Below are 25027 nucleotides of genomic sequence, written 5' to 3' on the forward strand. Positions count from 1 at the left end.
ACTAATACATGAGCTAGAAACTGAAGACTGCAGGGGGAGCTGAAACCTGACAGTTCAAAGTAATTCTTTAAATCATGTAGGAACAAGTACGTCTGTCAGGCTGCAGGTAGCATGGGAGGAGGGTCGGAGGTGACACAGGCCTTGTCGGTGCTGTCTTACTCAGGTACACTCTTACTGGGTCACTGATATAGATAAACAGTGCACAAACTGATGGACGGCAATGGATACTTTGCTTAGAGCTGCTCGGAGTACCTTAAACACAGCTTGTGAATTATACGTGGTACACACACGGGTTCATTGTAATTACTGAACTGAAATGTAGACACAGTGTGTTACGCTAATGAAAGTGCTTTGACAAGAGAGGAACTGATAATATGTACAAGATAAAAAAAATACTTTTATTCAGTTTGGTTTTTCCAAATTTAAAGTCAACTCACCTTGTTGACTTTAGGTTGAGCAAACTTCAAGCCTGACATTTATGTGTTATATAAATATACATATTAGTTTTTTCTTTTAATTCAAGTTATTTGGTTGTGTATGTGTTTTTTTCTTGTTTGTAAATTTTTAACTGTAAAAACGCTTAACTCAATAGTGGTAAATTGGTGTCAGCCTCCAAAAATCGGAATTATCTGAACATTTATTGTTAAGTTTGTTGATGAAAAACATCGTACATCCACTAACTTCATGTTAAGATGCAGACACTTGTTAGTAATGTTGTCTGCGTTTCTGAGAGCAACCCAAGCTTATCCATGTGATTTCTTTTGGGTTGACTGCAGGAATCTGCTTCCACATTTACGGATGTCGTAAGATGTTTACCGACCAAACTCCAACCAGACATTTTGCCTCCATTGTTCAGTTACTCAAACTGAAAGTTGGTCGTGGATGACAGTCCCCATTTTATCTGATTGTGCCTTCTCATTTTAAAAAGTCTGCAAAGTAGCCGTCTACCTGTCCACGACAGCCATTACTCAGTCTGGGGCTGAGTCAGCACATGCAACAGCTGCTCAGAGGTTTAAGCAGGGTGTGGCTTTTAGTTCAAATTGCAAACTTGCGTTAGCGACAGCTCAATGCATATTTATATAAGAGCATATCAATTAGCAGATACGCAAACAATCGCTTCCGACCAGGGTGGAGATTGTTCTCTAGTAATCTCCCTCCTGCAAATGCCCCTGTTGCATCATGGAATGGCCACTGATATGTGCACGGCCCATCATTCATTAATGAAGGGAAGCTGCATGCAGACATCATAGAGGCTCAGGACTAATGCTTGTTGGGGAACAGTGGCAGCGCTGTCATCCCCTGCATTATGGATAGAGTTCCTGCGCGGAGCTCACAAAGCCCATTCAGTCGTCCTTACTGCCGGTTAAATCTTTCACGACGTCCCTCCCTGTTCAGACTATCAGGTAGCAACCTCTCTGATACCTGCAGGCTCCAAAAACACCCAAAAGAGTTGAAATATGATCAGCGATTGTGCCATCAAACCCAGAACGCACGGCCCATCGTCCAAGAGGTTCAGCTTCCTCGTTTGCCCGATCACTGCAGGTTGTTATCAGCGGAAGATGGGGTGCACATTAAAGTTTCACACAGACTTAATCAGTAAGGTGAGCCTGACACTTCTTTCTAGATATGAGTTTTTAGTGACAATGAAGCGAGGGCATCAATTATTGAAGTGCCAAGCAGAGAAGCAGGCTGTGTCCATCCCAAAAGGTGGATCCACACACAGGTATGGAACAGGATCAAATGTTTAAATAAAAAAGTTAAAGTTATAATCATTCTTTGTTGGTCACCCAATGCTGAATTGTAACATTTCAAGGGAACTTCTGCTACTGCTACTGCATTGCACTAGTGAAATCGGCCTTCAACATTTTAATAGTGCAAAACTAGAATAGAGCTCAGTATAGGTAATTCATCCACCAAGGCCCAATTTTCCCTTTGTGAAACCACATTTAAATTCATTAAATCTGCTTTTTTATCTGGATTCTCACCCATACTGCATCATTCCACCAAGTTTCGTTGTTATTGTCCAATTGCATTTGCGTAATCTTAATAATAACCAACAAACGGATCATAATTACACTCTTTCTGGAAGATGATATGGTAAAATATACCCGCTACTCCTCCCAGGTGTTTTATTTTATAGGTACTTTATTCATCATATTACATAGATTTGCCAAACTTCCTGAAACTACACCACAGAAAATGATGATTGTCAGTCCTTACGTCTAAATTGTTGTCACATCCCTGGCCTGACTCAGCCGTGGATTCCCAGAGAGGAACAGTCTCTTTTTATTTCCTCTTTCACCCCCTCTGCCCTTGAGCGCAGGTAATGTGCTTGTCACATTATCTTTTACCCCTGTCCCACGGCAGCAGATCCAGCAGTGTCGACCTGTTGTCTCACATTTCCTTCCTGTTTATCGCTCCTGACCCACAGGGGTCATGGCTCTATTGTGTGCCCTGTGGCTTGTGTTACCTACTGGCTTCCCCAACCTTGTTCCGCTTGCAGCCGTGCAGCCCAGCCCTGGAATCCTCATCCAAGCTCCTCCACAGCCTGTCTGCAGAGATGAGGAGGAGAAACTGATAACAGCAGATATGAACACCATGGCATGTTAAGCATTGTTTCTCTCTGTATGTCCAGTGTGTGTGCGTGTGTGTGCGTGTGTGTGTGTGTGTGTGTGTGTGTGTGACAAGGTAATTTAATGTAAAGCCATCTACTCTTATACACATTGGTGCTTGACATTTTTTTTTTTCATAAATTCAAAGATTTCAGCTCTGATTGTTAAGCTTTTTGTTGGGTCCAACTTAGGAAATGAATAGACCTAAATCACTCCTATGCTTAAGTGGACATAATTAATCTGCAATTAATGCACCTCTGTAACATTGTAAAACTCATGCTGGACAGAATCAAAATCCACAGAACCAGAGATCTCATGATCATTTCTTTTATGGGTTTTTATGTCCAGCCGTCATTGAACGCCATATCTCAGAAATGCATTGTGGGGTATCTTTAACTTCACAGATGTTAACTTGGACTCATCAATGAACTCAATGAGTTCAACTCATTACATCTCGGTGGTCAAGGTCACAAGGGACCTCACAAAAAACCTTTTTGCCATTACCTAAGAGCTGATGCACACAAACAATTATAACAAATGTTTAGACAAATGTCTGGTTGGATAAAATGATTGATTGATGATTTTTGATACCCAGGAAGGTCAAAATACGTCATAGTATTATGTCCATTATTTACCATCATCAGAGAAGATGTCCGCATATTTCCTGCTAGTTGACATGTAGGCGGAGGCGAAACAACCTCGAGGCGTTTCATTTTCATCCCCAAGCAACAACATCATCACAGCGTCTGAATCAAGCAGCATCAGGTATGACGACACATCCTACATGTGTGACCACGGACTCGTGCTAATACCAGGGTATTCCCCACAGGTCTGAGTAGCAGGTGTGTGCTTTAATAGTCAGGTTGTCCCTATAATATACAGGTAATTGAAATGACACTGAGGTGGAAGCTCTGAAAAAAATTGGTACTCTGTTATTCGGCGCCTCCGGTGGGTGGGTGAGGAGGGAGGTGGTTGTTAATTTAAATCCCATGAATCCTGTAAGTGCAGAGAGTGAAACAGTTGTGTGCTATTTAAATTATCTTAGAGGCGGAAAGAAGAGTTGGTCCAACTTCTGTTTGTAAGATTCTTCCTTACTGTAAAAGCAAAGGGACCATAGTCTGACTATCAACGTACAGTGCGTTGCATCTTGAAGTGACATTTTTGAAGAAAAGTGAGAAGCATTGATCAATGTCAATTCTCCTCATGAGACCATGATTAAAATCTGGTGTAGTGCATCAATGCTTGCAAACCCACAGGAAGTGAAAAATTGGTGAAAAAACAAACCCAAGCTGACATGAAACTCAAAATCATAGAAAATAATGAGACAAAAAAGCAAATGAGGTCACAGGACGTAGCTGGATTGTATCCAACCCTGTCCGGACCACTGCATCACACAAGGGGGGCTATAAGGCCCACGTTCCAAAACCTTGCAGTACGGTGAAGAGAAAAGAGACTCACAGTCTCAAGAGGGTGCAGGTAATGGACTAATGGTATCAAGGAGACCTGGCGTGTAAGGTTAGCGCTCCCAGCAATAGCATTCTGCAGAGTGTGCAGTCCCTGTTGTACATCACACACATACACATGAGCACAATTTGAATCATATGCATATATTAACACAAACATGCTGATCTCTGTGTATTTTTGTGCACATGTTGGATCACGTGTTTGCATGGATGTCTGTGACCCATGGAATTTTTGATTCTTGCATATCCAAAAATGGCTGTAATTGTGTGTATGTGTGTGTGTGTGTGTGTGTGTGTGTGTGTGTGTGTGTGTGTGTGTGTGTGTGTGGGTGTGTGTGTGTGTGTGTGTGTGTGTGTGTGTGTGTGTGTGTGTGTGTGTGTGTGTGTGTGTGTGTGCTTGTGTGTGTGTGTATGTGTGACAGAGAGAGCATCACCAGGGTTCAGCCAGGTTTATTTACAAAGCTGAGTTCATGTGTCACTCGATCCAGTCGCAGTGAAACTCAGGTGGTCATCAAGGTCACCTCCTCTGCTCTCTCTATATGACTCTTTAAACACAGACACACACACACACACACACACAAACACACACACACACACACACACACACACACACATACACAGAAAGCCTGTGTTTTCAGGACATTTGTTGAGGACATTGATAATAAGTCGTATTAACCGCTGTGATGAGTAAGTGGAGATTCAAAAACACTTTGGAACTTTGAGGGTAATTGTGTGTCTGCATGTGTGTCTGTGCATGCCTGTTTTTCACAGGTGAATCTGGATCACTGTATATAATCTTCTGTACTCTACTGGATTCCTGCTTTCGAAGGTAAAGCATCATCATTTTCTGCATAAAAATCATTTCAGTGCCCTTTATTAAAAAGGTTTTGATGACAATAACATGTTTTAAGGTTTTGGTCTTATCATGATCCACTGTATCCTCCAAATGATATCTAAGTAAAGACATCCATCCATCCACTATCTGAACCATTTACTCTTTAGGGGTCACTGGGGCAAATCCCAGCTGACAGTGGGCAAACCAAACAAGACATGTAGAAACATACAGAAGTAAACATAGAAAGAAGACAAAGAGTGACAAGGAACTTGGAATTTGATTATTTTATTTTCTCAGTATTTTGGTAAATTGTACATTTATCTGGCCAATGATCAGTCCGAAACATGGAAAACAAAAAACACGATGAGAATGTGGATGTGTGTGGACCGGAGCGAGTCGTTCAAAAAGAAAAAAAAAAAATCAAAAAGGAAAAATATCTAGACATGATTGACTAAAAGTAAGAGAGCCCCTGAAGCAGTTGGAGTGGGGAAGAGGGCGGGACTGGTGTCAGATAAAGTTGGAGAGATGGAATCCAGCTGTTTAGGACAAGACCATGGCCTGGAACTCTGAGGAGAAAAGAAACAGCATTTAGAAGATGTGACACTGGATAGTAACGATGTTGATATGAAGCTATAAGAGAGTTTGCATTGTGAAAATTCTTATTGTAATTCTCATGTGATCGTTTACACCATTATTTTAGTCAAACCAATTCACCAGTCTATAATCACTATTGGTCTTGAGGAATATAGCAAATCTTAATGATGTGAAGCCAAATTCAGAGATTATTTGGAAAATCATGGATAGAAAACGCATGTTTGTTTTTACACACAAACTTGTTACTGGATCCACTCACCTTCTGCTCCAATCATGCCATCGCTGTCATCATCGGCAGCGCACAGGAAGTCCTTGGTCTCCGTGTCCGTCAGAACTCGAGCACCAGGAGAAAACCTCTGGAGGAAAAACCTGGCAGACACAGAGACACGGACAGATACCAAAGTTAGAGGTTCTCCACAGGGAAACCCGGCAGTAACCACCTAGGCAATAATCAGGATGTGTGTACTCAGATAATGTGCGATGATGTTAAGTAACAAGTGTGGATCTATTCATTTACACACATTTGTAACAGTATTTAGTATTTGTAGTAGTATTGGTACAATGACACATGCTCGCGGTGTCTTGTTTTTTGCATCTTTCAATTTAATTTTTTTTTTTAATTTAATATCATGAAAACTGAATGGAGGTTTGATTATCCTGCTGAAAGATTTTTGAGTCTGATCTCCTCAGGGTGGCAAAAAGAAACATCTGAAACCGCTAGATCCTCATGGGAAGAGCTAACAAGTCTGAAGTGTGTGACCTGTCCCGCTCACTCACTTGAGTTCATTCTCCTCAATGAAGCCGCTGGCATCGTTGTCCAGGATCCCGAAAACCTTCTTCACATCCTGGGGGCTCTTCTTGGTGAGACCACACAGCTGGAAAAACTTCCTGGGAGTGAAGGAGTCTGGTGCTGGGGGAGAGATGGAAGACAGAGTCAGGGATATCATCAAGTTGGACTAAAATGCTTCCCCTGAGGTCAGTAGTCCAACTCATACGGGACAGTTTTGTTTCTCTAAAGTAAAATCGAAGCAAAGTCGCTGCATCCGCAAATCCTTAAACAAGTGATGTCAGTTTAAATTGCGGAGACAAGATAACACACGGCCGATAAGGTGTTATTAAATGTGAGGCACGAAAAGCTCAGAGGCACAGAGCTTGTCCTGAAAGTGGAGTTTTTTAATTGAGCCTATTGTCTTTGACCTCTAGTGATACGGATGAAATCTTCAATTTATTTATGGCTGGTGCCAATTTCTGCACATGAATTCCCTTGCGCCATGCACACAAGCCAATATGCATCTATGTACCTTTTTATAGCAACAGCAGACAATCTTATACGGGGCAGACATATTGTCTGGTGAGTGCACCGGGCTCCAGTGGCAATACTGTACAAAATCAAATGAAGAGAGCAATAATGATATTGGAGGAAGACGATACCTTGGCAGTCCTTGATAGCACTGTCGATGTCATCAGCGGAAAGGATAGATGAGAGCGCCATTTTATTCCTGTAGGAGGAACAACAGTGGTGGTGAATTATTAACACATTTAGTCGGTAACAAGAGCAAAACTCTCTACCTGGACTCTGGTGGGGAGCGAAAATGTGTCCAAGTGACCAAATCTACATGCTGAAAGCTCAGTGGGTGCAGGGTCCGGCCAGAAGAGCAGCAAACTGACATAATGACATAAACTCCTCAAATCTCCATGGGTTCTTATGAGTTAGTAAAAGTAAAAACCTGATATAAATCTCCCCTTTTACGCATAAGATAATCCCACCTGTCATCTCAGCATGCAGCCCACAAACAGCAGCTCTGAACATGAAACAGCTAGAGAATCCACCTCTGTGAAATCTTTGTAAAGCTAAACTAAACAAAAAGGAAAAATAAAACATAGTCACTCTCTGTGAAAGGCGACCAGCAGCAGCAGCAGCAGCAGCAGCAGCAGCAGCAGCAGCAGCAGCTTACCGTGTCAGGTGCGGATGTTGCCCGGTCGGTGATCCAGCTGGAGAGGTGAGGCTATGTGGTGACTGCTGTCCGTCAAGGCGGATTTATATAGGTCTGATTGCAGTGACAATGGGGATTGCTTGAGTTACCTGTCTGTGGATCAAATTCGAGCTGCCCGCCCCCGATCCAATTTCCCAGCTAACTAATTAACCTTTACTATTTATAACGCCCAGGAGCAGTAAGAGGAGCGGACCGTGGACTTCTGTGACGCCCTTGTAAATAGCAAATTAAGTTTAAAACGGCGCATTCCTCTCCACCCACCCCCTTCCACCACCCCCCCCCACCCCACCCCGGCACCACTCCTCCCCTCACCTCTAGGATACAGTACAGTTATTGCAGGGAGGCTGTAATGTAACTTCACCCTCTCTCTCTCTCTCCTTTCCTCCCTCTCTTGCTGTCTCTGCACCCCCCACCCCTACATGCAGGTATCCTCTTTCAGCCAACAATGCCTGTGACACGCTCCGGCGATGCTCCTTGAAACGATGAGCCCTCATCAATGCCTTTGAGGTGAGAAGAAGCCGGTTCTGCTCCAGGCCTGGAGTCTTGAGTAAAATCCATGTCTTCCCACATCCGTGCTTCTTGAGGTGCCAAGAGTTTGGCGTAGAGCCCCAACACATGAGGGTCAGTAGATTCCCTAATGTCACCTCAAATACACATCATAGCTGCTCATCACTGAATGTTGCTGATGTTCTATAACCTTCTCATTGTCTCACGGTGACAGGGGGGGGGTGGGCAGCCTCGCGGAATTGCTTTGTCAACTGTGCCGATGAGGAGACCCGAGGTCACCCTCTGCTGTAGGCGTCCGGTGGCTATGATGATGATGATGATGATGCATAACGCACAGTGTCCCAGGTATGAGCTGTTTGGACAGAAGTACAGGAGGCAGGGGTCACACGTGGGGCTGATCATTTGTCCCATTTCGTCGCTGTGTTTCTTTGAGGAAGCCGCAGAGCTGCAGTCTCTCCAGGTGTCCAGGAGCAAAAAAATATAAATTCAGGGTGTCTTTTACCGAGGGCAACTGATCTTCAGGGGTCATTAGGCACATCCCAGGGAGAGAGCTCGCTGCAGTGGTGCTCGGGAAAAAGGTTTGTTCTCCCCCTGGTGATGTGAGGTTTGAATGTTGCAGGAAGGAGCAAGAGCTGCTGCTTCATTAAGTGTCAGATGTGAACATATTCTGCAAAGTGAACACTGTGGTGATGAAATATTATCACAACAAAGTGGAATAAAGACAGGTCCCACCGAGATTTGAACTCGGATCGCAGGATTCAGAGTCCTGAGTGCTAACCATTACACCATGGCACCTTCATGTATGAATTTCAGGGTGTCATTTAATGAAGTCAGGCGAGTCTGAGTCACAGAGAAGTTCAGGGGTCATTAGGCACATCCCAGGGAGAGAGCTGGCTGCAGTGGTGCTCCAAAAAAGGTTTGTTCTCCGCCCGTTGATGTGAGGTTTGAATGTTACAGGAAGGAGCAAGAGCTGCTGTTTCTATTAGTTTCAGATCATATGTGAACATGTTGTACAAAGTGAACACTGTGGTGATGCAATATTATCACAATAAAGTGGAATAAAGACAGGTCCCACCGAGATTTGAACTCGGATCGCAGGATTCAGAGTCCTGAGTGCTAACCATTACACCATGGCACCTTGAAGTATGAATTTCAGGGTGTCATTTAGTCAACTCACCTGTGGCCTCAGGCGAGTCTGAGTCACAGAGAACTTCAGGGGTCATTAGGCACATCCCAGGGAGAGAGCTCGCTGCAGTGGTGCATGGGAAAAAGGTTCGTTCTCCCCGCGTTGATGTGAGGGTTGAGAGTTGCAGGAAGGAGCAAGAGGTGCTGTTTCATTTAGTGTCAGATCATATGTGAACATGTTGTACAAAGTGAACACTGTGGTGATGCAATATTATCTCAACAGGGTAATAAAGACAGGTCCCACCGAGATTTGAACTCGGATCGCAGGATTCAGAGTCCTGAGTGCTAACCATTACACCATGGCACCTTCATGTATGAATTTCAGGGTGTCATTTAGACAACTCACCTGTGGCCTCAGGCGAGTCTGAGTCACAGAGAACTTCAGGGGTCATTAGGCACATCCCAGGGAGAGAGCTCGCTGCAGTGGTGCTCGGGAAAAAGGTTTGTTCTCCCCCTGGTGATGTGAGGTTTGAGAGTTGCAGGAAGGAGCAAGAGCTGCTGTTTCATTTAGTGTCAGATCATATGTGAACATGTTGTACAAAGTGAACACTGTGGTCATGAAATATTATCACAGCAAAGTGGAATAAAGATATGGAGGACCATACATGACATAAGTATAAATAAATAAATAAATAAATGTAGAAATAAATACAGAAATAAATAAATAAATGAATAAATAAAAAAGGAAATAAATTAATTAATACAGAAATAAATAAATAAATACGTTACTAACAACAGAAATAAATAAATAAATGTCTTAAATATATTTGCACATTTATTTATTCCCTGATTTATATTTTTCACGTTTTCAATCACCTTATGCTAATGAGAAAGGCGGGCCTAACTGCAGTCTCATGCAGGATTGGTCACAGGAGTGTAATGATCCAGCCTTTCAATGCTGACTGGTGTCCAGTAGCTGTTTGCAGTGTTGAGCCGGTTCACACTTAAAATGAACTAGTTCAAGTTCAGAGGGTTAGTTCAGGTTATTTTTTATTGGGATGATTAAGGTGTCAGTAATCCTGAATGTGAGCGCCACGTCTCGTGTTCTCCTGAGCACAAGGAGAGCGCAGAGAGGAGGAGGAAGCAGAAACTCCAGCTCGGTACAAACCACCTGCAGCTTCTGCTCTGCGCATGAAGCAGCTGATCTCTGAGCAGATGTGACCAGAGAAACTCTGTGTTTTCACTGTTTTACAAAGTCACTGAGCGGCTGCATCGAGGTGACGAGCTCAAGTCTCAGTTTTTGTCTCTGTGCAAGTTTGTGGCACTGAGGGGTGCGGAGCCACGGGGCCTGTGTGTGCGTGTGTGTATAGCTCAGTTGACCAATCCTGCTCGAGACTGAGTTTGGGACCTCCTACCTAATTTACATATGAGACAATTAAATGTGGAATTAAATAAATGTTGAAATACATAAAAGTTGAAATAATTGTGGGAATAAGTTTAACACATTGATTAATTTACTTCTGTATTTATGTCCACATGTATTCATTTATTTCTTTATCTATTTCCACATTTTTTTTTTGCAACATTTTTATTTTTCAACAATTAATTGTCCATATGTAAATGAGGTAGGCGGTCCCAAACTCAGTCTCGAGCAGGATTGGTCAACTGAGCTATACACACGCACACACAGGCACCCGGGCTCCGCACCCCTCAGTGCCACACACTCGCACAGAGACAAAAACTGAGACTTGAGCTCGTCACCTCGATGCAGCCGCTCAGTGACTTTGTAAAACAGTCTCTGGTCACATCTGCTCAGAGATCAGCTGCTTCATGGGCAGAGCAGAAGCTGCAGGCTTGTTTCTTTCCGAGCAGGAGTTTCTGCTTCCTCCTCCTCTCTGCTCGCTCCCTGTGCTCAGGAGAACACGAGACGTGAACTGGCACAACACTGCAAACAGCTACTGGACACCAGTCAGCATTGAAAGGCTGGATCATTACACTCCTGTGACCAATCCTGCATGAGACTGCGGTTAGGCCCGCCTTTCTCATTAGCATAAGGTGATTGAAAACGTGAAAAATATAAATCAGGGAATAAATAAATGTGCAAATATATTTAAGACATTTATTTATTTATTTCTGTTGTTAGTAACGTATTTATTTATTTATTTCTGTATTAATTAATTTATTTCCTTTTTTATTTATTTATTTATTTATTTATTTCTGTATTTATTTCTACATTTATTTATTTATTTATTTATACTTATGTCATGTATGGTCCTCCATATAAAGACAGGTCCCACCGAGATTTGAACTCGGATCGCAGGATTCAGAGTCCTGAGTGCTAACCATTACACCATGGCACCTTCATATGTGACACTCAGGGTGTCATTTAGACAAGTCACCTGTGGCCTCAGGCGAGTCTGAGTCAAAGAGAACTTCAGGGGTCACTAGGCACATCCCTGGGAGAGAGCTTGCTGCAGTGGTGCTCCAAAAAAGGTTTGTTCTTCGCCCGTTGATGTGAGGTTTGAAAATTGCAGGAAGGAGCAAGAGCTACTGTTTCATTAAATGTCAGATGTGAACATGTTGTACAAAGTGAACACTGTGGTGATGAAATATTATCACAACAAAGTGGAATAAAGATCATGTCCCACCGAGATTTGAACTCGGATCGCAGGATTCAGAGTCCTGAGTGCTAACCATTACACCATGGCACCTTTGTTTCCGGGCCTGGACCACCACGCTACTCAACTGAAATGATCCCTAGCGTTCATTCACATTACCGGACCGCTCCGTGAGTGACGGTTCGGTGTCACGACACGTTCGTAAAAATCCTCCGACACGTCATGTAAAGGCCTGAAAGCAATCGATCGAGATGCGTTTAGGTGCGAGTGGTTCATGGATAAAACCAACGTTTGTTTTATTAAAGCCTGAATAAAAATGTGTGGAGAAATCGTTTAATTATCAGTTTGAAAACTTTTACGATGTAAGAATTAAGGATAGTGCTTTGGTCATTAGGCACATCCCTGGGAGAGAACTCGCTAATGTGGTGCTCGGGAAAAGTTTTGTTCTCTCCCCGGCGATGTGAGGTTTGAACGTTGCTGGAAAGAGCAAGAGCTGCCGTTTCACTTAGTGTCAGATGTGAACATGTTGTACAAAGTGAACACTGTGGTGACGAAATATTATCACAACAAAGTTGAATAAAGATTAGGTCCCACCGAGATTTGAACTCGGATCGCAGGATTCAGAGTCCTGAGTGCTAACCATTACACCATGGCACCTTCTTAGCTTGTAATAGACCATCACCACAACGAATTAAATGATCTATAACGTTCATTCGCATTAGGTGCGAGTGGTCCACGGATATAACCACCGTTTGTTTTATTAAAGCCTGAATAAAAATGTGTGGAGAAATCGTTAAATCATCAGTTTGAAAACTTTTACCATGCAAGAATTAAGGATAGTGCTTTGGGAATGGCTTTTACGCACTGGGTGTCGATCCCTTCGCCAGATTACAGGCGTCCTTCATTATTGAATAAAAGCTTGTATCTCCGGTGGTTTGTCTTTGTCAGCCTTTCCTGAACCTAATCCCGGTGCCAACTTGTTAATGGGGCCCCTCCTCAACAAGTGACGGGTGATCGTCCTCTGCGAGGTTCTGGTGCAGGTGGATTCCTGAAGAGAAACTCTATCATCTGCTCCAGACAGTGTGTGAAGAAGAGACTGAGGACACCGGATCGAGGGCAGTGGTGCGGGTCTATACCCACACCCGGTGCATGATGTCATGCCGGCATGTTGATACCTCGTGGACTATACTGTTACTGGGCAATAACTTATTCATTCACATTTGCTAATGCTCTGTTCCAGCCTCGTTCATTCACATGGAGAGGGGTTCAGAGGAGGACAAGAGGAGGACCTGGACTGACACATATTGTACGGCTCATTTTCTCTGCATAGCAATGGAGCACTTAAGATGTTCAGTTACATTTAATTAAATTGGAGATCTTGTTTTTGCTTAAATTTGGTGGCCTGCAATCACCCACTGAATGTCTGCAGTTTAAATTGAAATAGCTGCAAAGCATTGTTATTATCTTATTCTTTTAATCCACAAACATTTACAATAAAACCAAACTACCTGAAGCGATGGATTCGAATTAAATCTAAACTGTTGCTGTTTTTTGGACTTGATGATTTACTTGACATCTCTTCTGAGTGTCTGTTCATCTGGAGTTAATGGATGTGACGCCATCTAGTGGCTGTAGGGTGGAGCTGCATGACAGAACCTGCATGTGAGCTGCATGTGAGCTGTGAGTTCGTGTGTTTGTGTGTTTGTGATAGAGTGACGTGCCCACCATTGTTTTTTTTTTCTTCATCCATTATTCTCCATGACTTGGCACACATTACATTTCATGGCAAACAAACAAAATTAATAGAAGTCCCGTCAATCAGAATGTGTCAGATTATGATTTTGTGTAAATTGAAAAGAGACACACATCATGTAGGAAGGAAAAACATCCCAAAAAACCGTAGCAAAAAGAATGTTCATTCTTTTTTTTTATTATACCGTTCGTTCCTGGAAAGTGCATCATAGATTTTACAGTAAGCAAAATTCATATTTAAGACATGACACAACCGAGCGACATTCACAATCATCAGTTTTGGACAGTGTGTTGGGTAGAGGAGGAAACGTCTCTGGAGCAAATGTATAAAAGTCATTTATATTCAGATGAACAGGGGGGGAGGTCGATGTGGGATTTGTTGTTCCATCAGAGCTGGTGTTGTTGGTCGGTTGCACAGTTTATGCATTAACCATAACAACAAACTCTGCAGGGGGGAAGACAAGAGGAGAGAGATGTACAGTTAATGCCAGCTCAGAGATGCAAGTGAGAAATGTCTGAAGAATGTCTGTGAAGTGAGGGAGCACATACCATCATCTCCGATCTTGCCGTCATTGTCGGTGTCGCCGGCCTTCAGGAAAGCCTTGGTCTCTGCATCGGTGAGAGCACGTGCACTTTCCTTGAAGTTCTGCAGGAACAGTCTGAGGACACACAGAGGAGGCGACTGCATTACTTCACTTATTCATATAAACACCACAGACATACGGCCAACATCTTGATCAAGACGATAGTTACCATCAGTCGTCATTGATAATTATCAGGATAAATGCTGCATTATGATTTCTTACTGATTTCTGCTCTGCTTTTAAACTGTTAAATGTTTTACATATCCTTGTTAGATCAATTATGTCTTATGCAATTATACAATGCATAAGCAACATATCCACCTGTATTGGACTTTCATCAGATTGCTATTGATGAAAGCTATATCCAGCCCTGGATGGGGCAGATGTTATTTGCTAGACAGAAAAAGTCATGTAATATAATATAATATAATAATAATAATAATAATAATAATAATAATAATAATAATAATAATAATAATAATAATAATAATAATAATAATAATAGAATCTCCTCTGCTTGTTGTCAAAAGAGTAACAAATAGAAAGTCCTTGTAAAACAGAGTGCTGGCTAAAGATAGTTTGACCACTACATTCCCACAGTCCACATAGGCTGCATGGTTAGAACCATACTGCAGTTCCTGTTACTCACTGGACTTAAAGACACAAGCACACATCACTGTTGATTGAAATAGCACAATATGCGACAATGCCATTTGTGTGATTTGGTGCTATATGTTTAGAGGGGGATGGTGTGTGTGTGTGTGTGTGTGTCTTACTTCAGCTCATCCTCCTCAATGAAAGCGCTCTTGTCCTGGTCAATGACGTAGAAAGCCTTCTTTATGTCTGCAGCGCTCTTGCCAGCCAGACCACAGGTGGCGAAGAACTTCTTGTGGCAGAACGTGCCAGCGTCTGAAATCAACGCAGGTTGTCACAGAATAAAAAAATATAAAAAGTAGCTGTTAATGCTTAGAACAGATGAGCCTATATACCACTACTCAGTGATTTTGTAGTTGTCACCTTTGCACTCCACCAGGGCTGCAGCAACTTTAGCATCTTCCAGTATGTTTTTGAAGGCCATTTTGATCTGCAGGAATGAAACACAAGCCATGATGATATTTTTGATCATGTAGGATATATTGCCCGGGAGCCATCTTTTACAATATCAAATATTGTTGATGATATAGATTGTTGTTCAACCTCCACATCACTTTAAAATACTAAGAGCCGACATGAAAACCTGTTAGAAACCAAAAATCTATCCCCATTATCGTTGGAACAATGACAGATAAATATAGCCAATAAATAATTTGAATTTGTTTTAAATTAAAAAGCTCTGTCCACTTCTTTCTGAATGACACGTTAGCATAATGTGTTTCTGAATCCTGTGTACATGGCTGAGATAGTCAACTGCGAGCTTCCTCCTGCTGCGCTACAGATGCTCAAAGGTCAAACCAGTAATCCAGTTGTTCTTCTCCTAACAATAAAAAAAAACAAACTGAGAAAAAGGAAAGAAAAATGCAAAAAAGGCATTTCTTTCCTTAAATGCTTTGGTGCCAATATCCTTATTTAACTGTAAATGTTAAAAAATCATTCAAATTTTCTCTAAAGGTGGAAAGCCTGATGCTGAGGCTTTGTCCGATCCCACGATTGTGTTTTTTCCCCCTTTTGTCCATTTTCATTAGAACTCACCTCTGTTGTCTTTGCTTTGCAGAGTACAGATGAGACAGACGAGACTTGAGTAGACTGCAGTGATCTTTCCGGTGCTCCCGGTGACCTTTTTATAGTTTCACCCCATCCAAATCTGAGGCATAAGACAACTGACACCACTGGGGAAGGGGGGTGGCAAACATGTGTCCTGAAGTGAGCTGTCTATTTTAGGTTTCACAAATGAAGACGCTTAAAAGGTGCGTTTGAAGAAGTCTTTAATATGTCCCGCTGCTAAGAATAGGCCTGTACACTGCTGAGGAGGGCGAATTGCAAGTGCTGCTGGCAACATATAGCCATATTAAAGAAGCTGGATACTGATGCTTGCATTAGAACTGCTGTAAGTTGCTCTAATTGGTTGTTTTTCCCCAGCTTTTTGGTGATTGGAAGACACTGGCTATTTTATCCATGACTTTAATTTAAGTTTACTTAGTGTGTTTAGATATGATTTGCCAATTTGTGTTCAATATCTCATATATAATAGGAAAAAGAAGAGTAGTTTGCCATTTAAACAATTTAGAATAGTATATGTAGTGAAATTTTGGCTGTATTAATAACTGTTTTAAAATCCAGTTATTGTCAAGCTGCATAGGAACAGACACGTTCAATACACCCAATTTTGACTTGCAAGTCAAAGTTATCGCACATATTCTGTGAATGTTGGTATTTTTCATGCAGATTGGTTTAATTGATATTGCTTTGGGAACACTTCTTCATTCAGGATACTTATTGCACAAAGCAGCTCTTTGTAATCTCGTTTAAAGGCTTAAATGTTTGTCAGTGCAGCTTGAAATGCTGAGCGAGCAGCTTTGGCCTGTAGGTGGCAGCACTGGACTGACAGTAGACAGCTGTCATTGAGTGTCTAGGTTGAGGGTTTAAACTGCTGACCTGCAGTTTCAGGTCAGCAGTCTTAAGTGTAACAGGATTTTTCCACCGAGGACAGTTCAATAAGTCACAGTAGTAAAGATGAATGAAATTACTTTGAATAGAGCAAAGCCAGTGTTAATTTGATCAGCAGCAGACCTATTTGTCAGAAGAGCCGTTTTCCTGAAGATTAAGTATATGCATTTCTACAATTGAGTCAAAATTCAATTCTTTGCTGAGAACCACTAAAGATGTGCATCTTGGCAGCAGCTGGAACCTGCTCAAAGGTCTTGCTGATGCAACGGTGGCTGTTAATAGCCCTCCTGTTGCCACAGCACATCATCTAATTGACTACGCAGCAGTTGGTGGAGAAAAAGACCTTGGAGCAGCACACCTAATTACACTGTGTGTGACAGCTATCCATTGCAAACCTCCCTGGGTCCAGGAAGTATCCCAGCGAAGCCCCCAGGGCCATCCCCCCCCCTCCCCGCTGTGTTTGCCGGGCCCTGGCCTGAGTCCAGCCACACTCGCCCTCTCATTAACTAATTATCAAAACAAGTGTCGGGCAGGTCACTTCAACCGTCTCTCAGCACCTCCCGAGCATTCAGAGGCCCCGGCAGGTGGAAACTCGTTTAGCACCGCCTCACCCTCAGCCCTTTGTGTTGACAAGCAGTAGCTGCAGCTATGTGAAAGCAGTGGCTTGCAGAATGCAAGACAAGATGACCGATTCAAAGAAAGACTGACCTGAACAGGATGACTTTTACACCAAAAGAGTTTTTATTCCTGGTTTTTCACTCATCCTCAGATCTGCAGATGGTGTTGTACAGTTTGCACAAGACATTTTTCAGAACATAAGACACACCTGAATAACATAAACAGTAAAATATGTGTTCCATGTTTAGAAATATTCCGCAGGCAACTCATAAATAAGATATAAAAAATATTCTTTCAGCTGATGATTACTGAATCTTGCTAGGCGTTCGCAGTTCCGTGAAAAGAGGTTGATCTTGGTCAATGGAAATTCTTATGCCTTGACAAGAGCGGTGAACTCTGTGAAAGTAGAAGAAAATTGTCATTAGAAGAGAACAAAATGATTTCAGATTTTTGCAGTGTGTCATGAAGGTGGTGTGATGGAGTCTGATTGGATCAACACCCTGACCAAAGGTTTGTGTGTGTGCAGATATGGAGAGTATGTGAGTTGATGTTAAGAATGAGGCTGCAGGAGTCAGGCGTATATGTCATGTCTTTGTAGGAATGGATATACGATGCTCTGCAAGGAACTCTTACCATCGACTCCAATCATGCCGTCTTTGTCACTGTCTCCAGCGTCAAGGAACACCTTGGTCTCCTTGTCGGTGAGTGCTCTGGCACCAGCGGAGAAGTTCTGCAGGAACAGCCTGACAAGTGGACAGAGAGGAAGTTCAAATTAAAGCACAGTACAGTCTGTATTGATTGATTCTGATTGATATTGATTACAACTAAAATATAATGTTTCTAATAGCCTGTCCCCTTGGTTTTAAATGTGGGCTTTAATTTGGTATTTAAAGTTTATTTCGTGCTGTCGATGTTGTATTGAGCACTAAAATGATAGCCAAGCTAAGCTAACATAAGTATGGGGAAAAGAAAACATCCCCCCATTTGTTTTTCCTATTGATTTAGACCTAACAATACAGTAATACTATAGCTGCTGCATATTTTGGGCCAATGAGTCTTGAGTGTCAGCTGTAAGTGGCAAGTGCTGGAATGTCTTACTTGAGCTCTTCCTCCTCAATGTAGCCGGAGGCATCCTGATCAATGATGCCGAAGGCGACAGCGAGTTCAGCATTGGTCTTGCCGGCCAGGCCGCAGGCTGCGAAGAACGTCTTGTGGTTGAAGGACTCAGCAGCTGGAACACACATTTGAACACCATGAGCACTCAACAGGCTGCAAGAGCACGACACAGGCATTCAGTGTGGATGTAATAGGATCAATGTGTAAAACTGTTCAGTGACAATTCAAACTGAACTAATGTGACCAGTTCACGTGACTGAATAGGTTGTGAGGCTCACCGGCGCATGCGTCCAGGGCGGCTTTCACCTTTCCAGCATCGAGGTTAGCGGCGAGGGCCATTTTTTATTCTGATTCTGAGAGAGGGGAGAAGAAGACAGGATTAGTGTGAGCATCCCAAATCCTGCACAGTGGTCATACTTTTGTGTTACAAATATCCTGCAAAGCTGAAATACGGATTGTTGTGCATCAAGCAGATTCACATAGACCTATACTCAGAAGCCTAGGGATACCTGGAGGTATTCAGAGTTTAACCATAAAACAGTTAAAAGTTAAAAGGCTGAGGGCTAAAATCATGCATCAGCTGCCAGACAGTGTAAGACTTGTTCTGCAATATAGCTTCACAAGAAAATAAAGATTCAGTTAATTTCACCATTGGAAAGCATCATTTCAAAAGCCCTATGTTTATTGCTTAAATTGCTTTAAGGAGCAGTGTTTGCCACGCAGCAGCAGCAGCTCCACTCCTGCAGCTACTCTGCCTTTCCGGAAGTCTGATCACAGCAGCACAGCTCTGACTCTGATTCTCCCAACGCGTTAAGCTGCTCTGGCACTAAATAGGTGATGCTCCCAGAGGACAAATTACGGCAATGCGAATCTCACAGCCCGGGGAAACGCGATGATAATTTGTCCGGTTAAGAGAAATAAAGTAAAATTGCGCGTTTTATCATCCACAAGATCCTCTGAAATCAAATGGCAGCAGATGGCCTCCGTTTTTTCAGCACTGATTGGATCGTCCTGTGGTCCGAGTGGAGCTTGACTATGCTGGTTCCATCTCTCTCCACGGTGTATAGTCCATGGGGGGGTGAGCTCCTGGTCGGAATCCCTGTCCTCCCAGTGCAAGCTGCCGGAGAAGACTGTGAAGCCTCTGCGGAGGACGCTGAACTTCCCACTCACCTTTGAGCTGCGTTGAGGCGAGTGAAAACCAAGAGACTCAAGTGGATGCCCCAAGACCCGATCCCTCTCTCTTTTATACCCACGAGCAACACCATTTACAGAGCTTTGCGTCTCAGTATCAGGTACCAAGATGCATGGGTTTCGAAAAAATGTGTCTACTAGTCGGGTCCTATTTTTAGGCGAACAAATGAGGATGTGCCATGTGCGCGGAGGCCTATAGCTCTAGACGTGTGGAAACCCGATCAGGCCACGCTGCGCACCCATTCCACGGGATACGTTGCACTCCTGTGATTTATTAATTTGTCGGGGATGGTTTTTTTTATGTTGCGAGTTTCATCTGAGTGGAGGCTATTCGTGAAGGGAATGGGAAATGGGTGAGAGTGCGGGCCACGGGTCACAACATCTAATTTTGATTCATTGCCAGATGCTGTTCACAGGAAATTATTAATTCCCCGGGTTGAATGTCCAGCAGTTATATCAGTGTAGATATATGTGGTCTGCTTATAAACTCCTGTGCAAACACTTTTACTTTAGATACTCTGTGTGTTATTACTACGATATTAAGCTATATTTCAGTATAGGGACAGTTGATTTCCTGTCTTTCCATACATCTGTCCACATTTAATATATATCTATAAGTCACCAAATGCACATATATAATATTTGATCTTTAATAATCATCATCAGCTTCATTTGATCATCCTCTCTCTGGTGTGTGTGTGTGTGTGTTTCTGATCATGGGGGGGTAATGCAGTTAACCGTCTGCTTATTTCGCACATCGTTTTCTTTCTTTTTTTATTGAGTTGAGTATAAACTATCGGAGTCAGGCTTTCTATTCTTGAATCGGAGGGATGGCAGTTGCAACACCTCCCTGACACGGTCTCAGATGGTGGATATTAGTTTTCTATACACCACATTTCCATATGGTTCACCTGAAGTGCGCAGGGCAGCGGGTGGGGCTGAGCAGAGGAGACACGCACTCAGCAGCCTGCAGGGGACTGAGACCTCGGGGCCTACACCGCCGCAGATCCCTGTCCTTATGAGGCAATGCACCAAACATGCATTCGACCATTTCCTCTTCGTGCGCGAACACGTGGACAAGTTAGCAATATGTTGACAACTCATTTTGCCCCGACCCCCTAAACACATCTCATTTCCACACGTTAATAACTGAACCCAGGATGGCAGCCCCCCTGACTGATGGATGCGGTTGTGGGCCTATATGACTATGACCTCTTTATGAATTACGCAACGTAAGACTGTTTAGAATTAAGTTCCTTTGAATCTTAATCCCAGAGACACTTCACACATTTGTCTGCTCTGTGAATGAATAGTATTTCCCATAATTACTAGGTAATGTCTCATGCTCGATCTGCAGGAATTCGGAATCCGTCCAGCAGAAGGCACTACTGGCCCTAACGACGGAATTTCTTGAGCCAACAAATATGCACTAACGTGAAGTAGGTTGCTGTCAATCTAAAATGCAAAATTCCGCCTATTTAAGAGAAGATTTTGTTAAAGATCTGTAAAATCTGGGTTTTGAATTGTCCCCATAGTCTGTCCAGTCATCTTCCACCAGATCCTTTAGATGGGTTGAGTTGTGTATGGCTGATAAATGTCATGCACAGGCATGAACTGTACACTCTGACTTACATGTTCCTTAATATCTCCTATTTCACACATTCTCTTGTATAGATTATGAGTGGTGAAGTTGCTCTAAATAAATGATCATAATCTAGTCTTGTCAGTGACCTCTTAACCTCTTAAATGTGCAGTAAATGATAAAGCTCAGACTTTAAACTCCGGATAAAATGAAACTGAAAGCCTGTATATATTGTTACTAGTGATTACGATCCCAACATAGAGTTTTATCTTATCATCAAATAAGGGATGAAATGAGACCCTTTATAAGTTCTGTATAAAAATGACCAGAAGACAAGGATTTCACATCTAATAAATACATTTATTAATCCATTCCAGGTACCTGATTCACCAAATACACACACACACAATTAATATCCAGCTTTCGCCGTCTGTCCACCAAACATCTTATACACACACATCAACGAGGAGAGCAGCAGGCAGGGACAGAATATCTGAGGTTCTTCGCCAAAAAACGTCTGGAAAGCCAGGATTTTCCATTTTGAAAAAAAAAAAAAATCCATCGTTGAAAACAGGGAAAGACGTCTGTGGTCACGCGTGTTCATTCTCTTTATTTCAGGAGGTCACAGAACTCTGAGGAGATCAAAAGAAAGAGTGAATTTGTTTTTACGCAGGTTACATTTCATCATTATGCAGCATCATGACTCAACAAACCCATAATATCTGCTAGTTTGTTTGAGGGCCCAGTTCTATAGTTTGTTCATATGGGCTTTTTATCAACTGCAACTTCAGCACTAAGTGGTGGACAGCTCCCCTGTGCAGTGTGTACTGCATCTTTTTCTCCTGTGTCGCGAGCACCCACCTTCCATCCCAATCTTTCCATCGTCGTCCTTATCTCCTGCAGACATGAGGGACTTTGTCTCCTCCACAGTCAGCTCCCTTGCCCCCGGAGAGAAGTTCTGAAGGAACAGTCTGATGGTTGGAAAAAAAAAGAAAATCAGCCATAAGTTTAGACTTAAATCTACTTGGACCTTATCTTTTCAGAGGGTGTTGCTCATCTTCCCTTTCAGGCCTTTCTGAGATGTTGCAATCACCCTTTCTATCACTCACCAGTCCTCCCCCATGGATTACTCAATTCATTCATTGTCAAAATGCTGCTCCATTCATGACAGCCTAAACTTTGCTTGAGGGCCATCACAAACGAGTCACCCTGCAACCTTGCTCTGGCACAAGCACAAACACACACAGAGACACAAACACACGCACACACATCCATCCTTACTTGAGCTCCTCTTCTTCAATGTATCCACTCATGTCTTGGTCCAGGACCGTAAACACTTTCTTTCCATCTGCCTCAGATGAGCCGGCGAGTCCCACTTGGGCAAAGAAGGACTTGAAGTTGAACGTGCCTGGAGCTACATGGGAAAATAGAGAGAGAAAGTGGGGTGAGAGAAAGAGAGAAAGGGAGCAGGAGAGACAGAAGAGGGAGTGAGAGGTCAATCGCAGAATGACAAGAAAGCAAGAGTGGCGAGGGGCTGAATAGAGATGTGGCATTCACTCTTTCGCTCAGATGACTTCCAATGACATTTACCAATATAGACCCGGCAGCGCATCACTGTCTTATACACTTACAGGCGTTTTCATTATGCCATTGAAACAGTCAAAGGACACTGAATTATCGCCCGTGGCTCTAACACAAACCTCAATGTTAAAAGCCCTTTGCTTATAGAGCTGTTCAGAGTGGAAACTCTGATCTAGAATAAGTTACCTTCAAGGAACTGAAAATGACGTGCTGAAGAAGACATGCAACCATCGCATAAGATATTAAAAGACTTACACCCTGATTTGATAAAAAATTGAAATAAGGGAGGGTTGTCTTAAAAAAAGTTGTCCCCACTTTCATTAGACATTTTAGTTTTCCACCCCTTTTTATCATAAGTTATGGAAATGCTACCTCCGTATATTGATACTTGCAAAAAGTACAGATAACAAAATACACCTGAAAAAGTTTAAATGTTACTTTGCCTAAAACATTGCGGGGTATTCTTGAATAAAGGGCATGTAAGCACTGACATTTCCGTTGGAGCGGTTGAGCAATATCTGCCCTGTCATGCAGATATAATTGCCAGAGATAAATAATTAAGGGATTGGGGATGTGAGGGCAGTATAATATGTGGGATATGGTCTTCCCCTGAGTGAACTCTCAACATAAACACTTTGGTATCTGGGTGATAACTCCCTTCCTGCCTCATGGCTGCCAGGTTACCTGCAGGCTCCCTGTGAACAACACATCACACAGCCGTCCCCTGTGGGAGAGGGTTCGACGCTGCCTGTGTCTCTCGCCACAACATGTGAGAGGATGTGCAGTAAATTCACTTATCGCATGGGATGTGTTCTTGCGTTAATAATCAGATGTGTGTCAAGTGTGTGTCCCCCTGCGTGTGAGTGTGAGCTGCATGTCTGACTCACCTTGACAAGCCTGGACCGCAGCCCTGATGTCCTCCTCGCTCAGCATCCCGGAAAATGCCATGGTCCTCTGTGAGTGCCTGAGGGATATACACACACACACACACACACACATGGAGGAAATGCAAATTGATGGTAAATGAAACTGACACAGGTGTTTCCTGCTGTCAGGTAACAGTCTGAAGACAGTCGAAAACTTGTGGATAGGTTAAGCCTCATCTTTCCTCTGTGCATGGTCTATCAGCACTGTCTGACACCGTGGAGCTGAGTTGTACCTTTAATCAATTGTGTTGCACCACATTCCCAATAGGGTGCAGCCACACCAACCGAGGATGTGAGAGTGTGGACTCCTTACAGTTGGAGCAATTAAGTTATCGTGGCATTGTTTAAAGCATAGGGAAATTGACTGATTGTTAGAACTTGCTTAAGTCACTTAAAGGAGCAAATAAAAAGAGGGATGCACGTCTTATTTCCCCCCTCCTGTGTATTTCCCCCTCCTGCATTGAAAAATAATTGAGATGCTCCAAAAGATACACGCAGGACTTCCAGCTACATCACACAAAAAAGTGGCAACGCACATGAATTTGCAGAAAAACTTGGTACTCACTGTGTTCTTGGATGAGGTTTCCACGCTCTGAGTCTATGATCTCTGCTTCTTTTGCTTTGTGCCTCTTGCAGCTTCGTGATCCAGAGAACAAGAAGCAACCTGACGTATCTGTCCTGAAACCCAGGGAGATTCCCCCCACGCAACACAGGATGCCTCCTCCTCCTCCTCCTCCTCCTCCTCCTCCTCCTCCTCCTCCTCCTCCTCCTCCTCCTCCTCCGCGTCCTCCTCCTCCTCCTCCTCCTTCTTCATCAGTTAATCAGAGCATATAATTTTCTTACTCATTCGTTTGTTCACACTCGCAGGCATAAAAAGAATCATAAGAGAAATTAAAACTGATAATCAAAAATAAATGCACTTTTATTTGTGGACATTTTGATTTTGATATTTATCCTACCACTTATGTTTTATTGCTACAACAGCAACCACCACTACACATAATCCACTATTTAATTCACATTAAAATCTTAATTGTTACATTCATATCGGTAAGAAATAATAATAGCATGCTCATTAATAGATCAAATGACTGTGGTAGCTATCACTACTGTTCTAACTTTTAGAATTAATTGTATCAAGTCAATTTAAAGAAACTGTGCAGACACATGAATATGCAACTGTATATGTAAACTATATATTATATGATATGATATGATATGATATTACATTACATTATATAAGTATGACTACCATTGCAACGTGCTAACAAACATAGGATTGCAGTTATTGAATGTTGTATGTTATGGACTGCACTTTAACTCTA

General features: G+C 42.7%; 4 protein-coding genes and 5 non-coding genes across 9 annotated transcripts; all 9 read right to left on the reverse strand.

The window, feature by feature from the left end:
• Positions 1 to 5218: 5218 nt before the first annotated feature.
• On the reverse strand, positions 5219 to 7675 carry pvalb8 (parvalbumin 8). Its single transcript, XM_061090204.1, has 5 exons — positions 7460 to 7675; positions 6936 to 7003; positions 6282 to 6414; positions 5764 to 5873; positions 5219 to 5476 (listed from the first exon to the last, which is right to left on the reverse strand). Exons 2-5 carry the CDS (start codon positions 6994 to 6996, stop codon positions 5451 to 5453), a joined length of 330 nt encoding a protein of 109 aa, XP_060946187.1. The 5' UTR covers positions 6997 to 7003; positions 7460 to 7675; the 3' UTR covers positions 5219 to 5450.
• Positions 7676 to 8728: 1053 nt separating this feature from the next.
• trnaq-cug (transfer RNA glutamine (anticodon CUG)) lies at positions 8729 to 8800 on the reverse strand. The gene has a single exon. It is a non-coding gene; the product is annotated as a tRNA-Gln (tRNA).
• A 22-nt stretch (positions 8801 to 8822) lies between these two features.
• On the reverse strand, positions 8823 to 15165 carry LOC133023699 (parvalbumin beta-2-like). The gene is made up of 6 exons (XM_061090770.1): positions 15102 to 15165; positions 14861 to 14993; positions 14050 to 14159; positions 9537 to 9554; positions 9183 to 9200; positions 8823 to 8845 (listed from the first exon to the last, which is right to left on the reverse strand). The coding sequence occupies exons 1-6, from the start codon at positions 15160 to 15162 to the stop codon at positions 8823 to 8825; spliced, it is 363 nt and encodes a 120-aa protein (XP_060946753.1). The 5' UTR covers positions 15163 to 15165.
• Positions 9072 to 9143, reverse strand: trnaq-cug (transfer RNA glutamine (anticodon CUG)). Its single transcript has one exon. It is a non-coding gene; the product is annotated as a tRNA-Gln (tRNA).
• Positions 9426 to 9497, reverse strand: trnaq-cug (transfer RNA glutamine (anticodon CUG)). Its single transcript has one exon. It is a non-coding gene; the product is annotated as a tRNA-Gln (tRNA).
• On the reverse strand, positions 11419 to 11490 carry trnaq-cug (transfer RNA glutamine (anticodon CUG)). The gene has a single exon. It is a non-coding gene; the product is annotated as a tRNA-Gln (tRNA).
• Positions 12334 to 12405, reverse strand: trnaq-cug (transfer RNA glutamine (anticodon CUG)). The gene has a single exon. It is a non-coding gene; the product is annotated as a tRNA-Gln (tRNA).
• Positions 15166 to 17676: 2511 nt separating the features above from the next.
• LOC133023246 (parvalbumin beta 3-like) lies at positions 17677 to 18761 on the reverse strand. The gene is made up of 4 exons (XM_061090226.1): positions 18701 to 18761; positions 18405 to 18537; positions 17940 to 18049; positions 17677 to 17702 (listed from the first exon to the last, which is right to left on the reverse strand). Exons 1-4 carry the CDS (start codon positions 18759 to 18761, stop codon positions 17677 to 17679), a joined length of 330 nt encoding a protein of 109 aa, XP_060946209.1.
• A 3043-nt stretch (positions 18762 to 21804) lies between these two features.
• pvalb5 (parvalbumin 5) lies at positions 21805 to 23724 on the reverse strand. The gene is made up of 4 exons (XM_061090227.1): positions 23664 to 23724; positions 22477 to 22609; positions 22057 to 22166; positions 21805 to 21827 (listed from the first exon to the last, which is right to left on the reverse strand). Exons 1-4 carry the CDS (start codon positions 23722 to 23724, stop codon positions 21805 to 21807), a joined length of 327 nt encoding a protein of 108 aa, XP_060946210.1.
• Positions 23725 to 25027: the final 1303 nt, after the last annotated feature.

This window comes from Limanda limanda, chromosome 17 (assembly GCF_963576545.1).
Source record: "Limanda limanda chromosome 17, fLimLim1.1, whole genome shotgun sequence".
Classification (NCBI taxonomy): Eukaryota; Metazoa; Chordata; class Actinopteri; order Pleuronectiformes; family Pleuronectidae; genus Limanda; species Limanda limanda.

Coding starts and splice junctions, on each gene's coding strand:
- LOC133023246 (XM_061090226.1), bottom strand. CDS start 18,761: ATGGCCCTCGCCGCTAACCTCGATGCTGGAAAGGTGAAAGCCGCCCTG. Junction 18,538..18,700: donor CGCCCTGGACGCATGCGCCG/GTGAGCCTCACA, acceptor TGTGTGTTCCAG/CTGCTGAGTCCTTCAACCAC. Junction 17,703..17,939: donor CGGCATGATTGGAGTCGATG/GTAAGAGTTCCT, acceptor CTACTTTCACAG/AGTTCACCGCTCTTGTCAAG.
- LOC133023699 (XM_061090770.1), bottom strand. CDS start 15,162: ATGGCCTTCAAAAACATACTGGAAGATGCTAAAGTTGCTGCAGCCCTG. Junction 14,994..15,101: donor AGCCCTGGTGGAGTGCAAAG/GTGACAACTACA, acceptor CGTTGATTTCAG/ACGCTGGCACGTTCTGCCAC. Junction 14,160..14,860: donor ATTGAGGAGGATGAGCTGAA/GTAAGACACACA, acceptor GTGTGTCCTCAG/ACTGTTCCTGCAGAACTTCA.
- pvalb5 (XM_061090227.1), bottom strand. CDS start 23,724: ATGGCATTTTCCGGGATGCTGAGCGAGGAGGACATCAGGGCTGCGGTC. Junction 22,610..23,663: donor TGCGGTCCAGGCTTGTCAAG/GTGAGTCAGACA, acceptor TTTCCCATGTAG/CTCCAGGCACGTTCAACTTC. Junction 21,828..22,056: donor TGGAAAGATTGGGATGGAAG/GTGGGTGCTCGC, acceptor TGATCTCCTCAG/AGTTCTGTGACCTCCTGAAA.
- pvalb8 (XM_061090204.1), bottom strand. CDS start 6,996: ATGGCGCTCTCATCTATCCTTTCCGCTGATGACATCGACAGTGCTATC. Junction 6,415..6,935: donor TGCTATCAAGGACTGCCAAG/GTATCGTCTTCC, acceptor TCTCTCCCCCAG/CACCAGACTCCTTCACTCCC. Junction 5,477..5,763: donor TGGCATGATTGGAGCAGAAG/GTGAGTGGATCC, acceptor TTTTCTCCTCAG/AGTTCCAGGCCATGGTCTTG.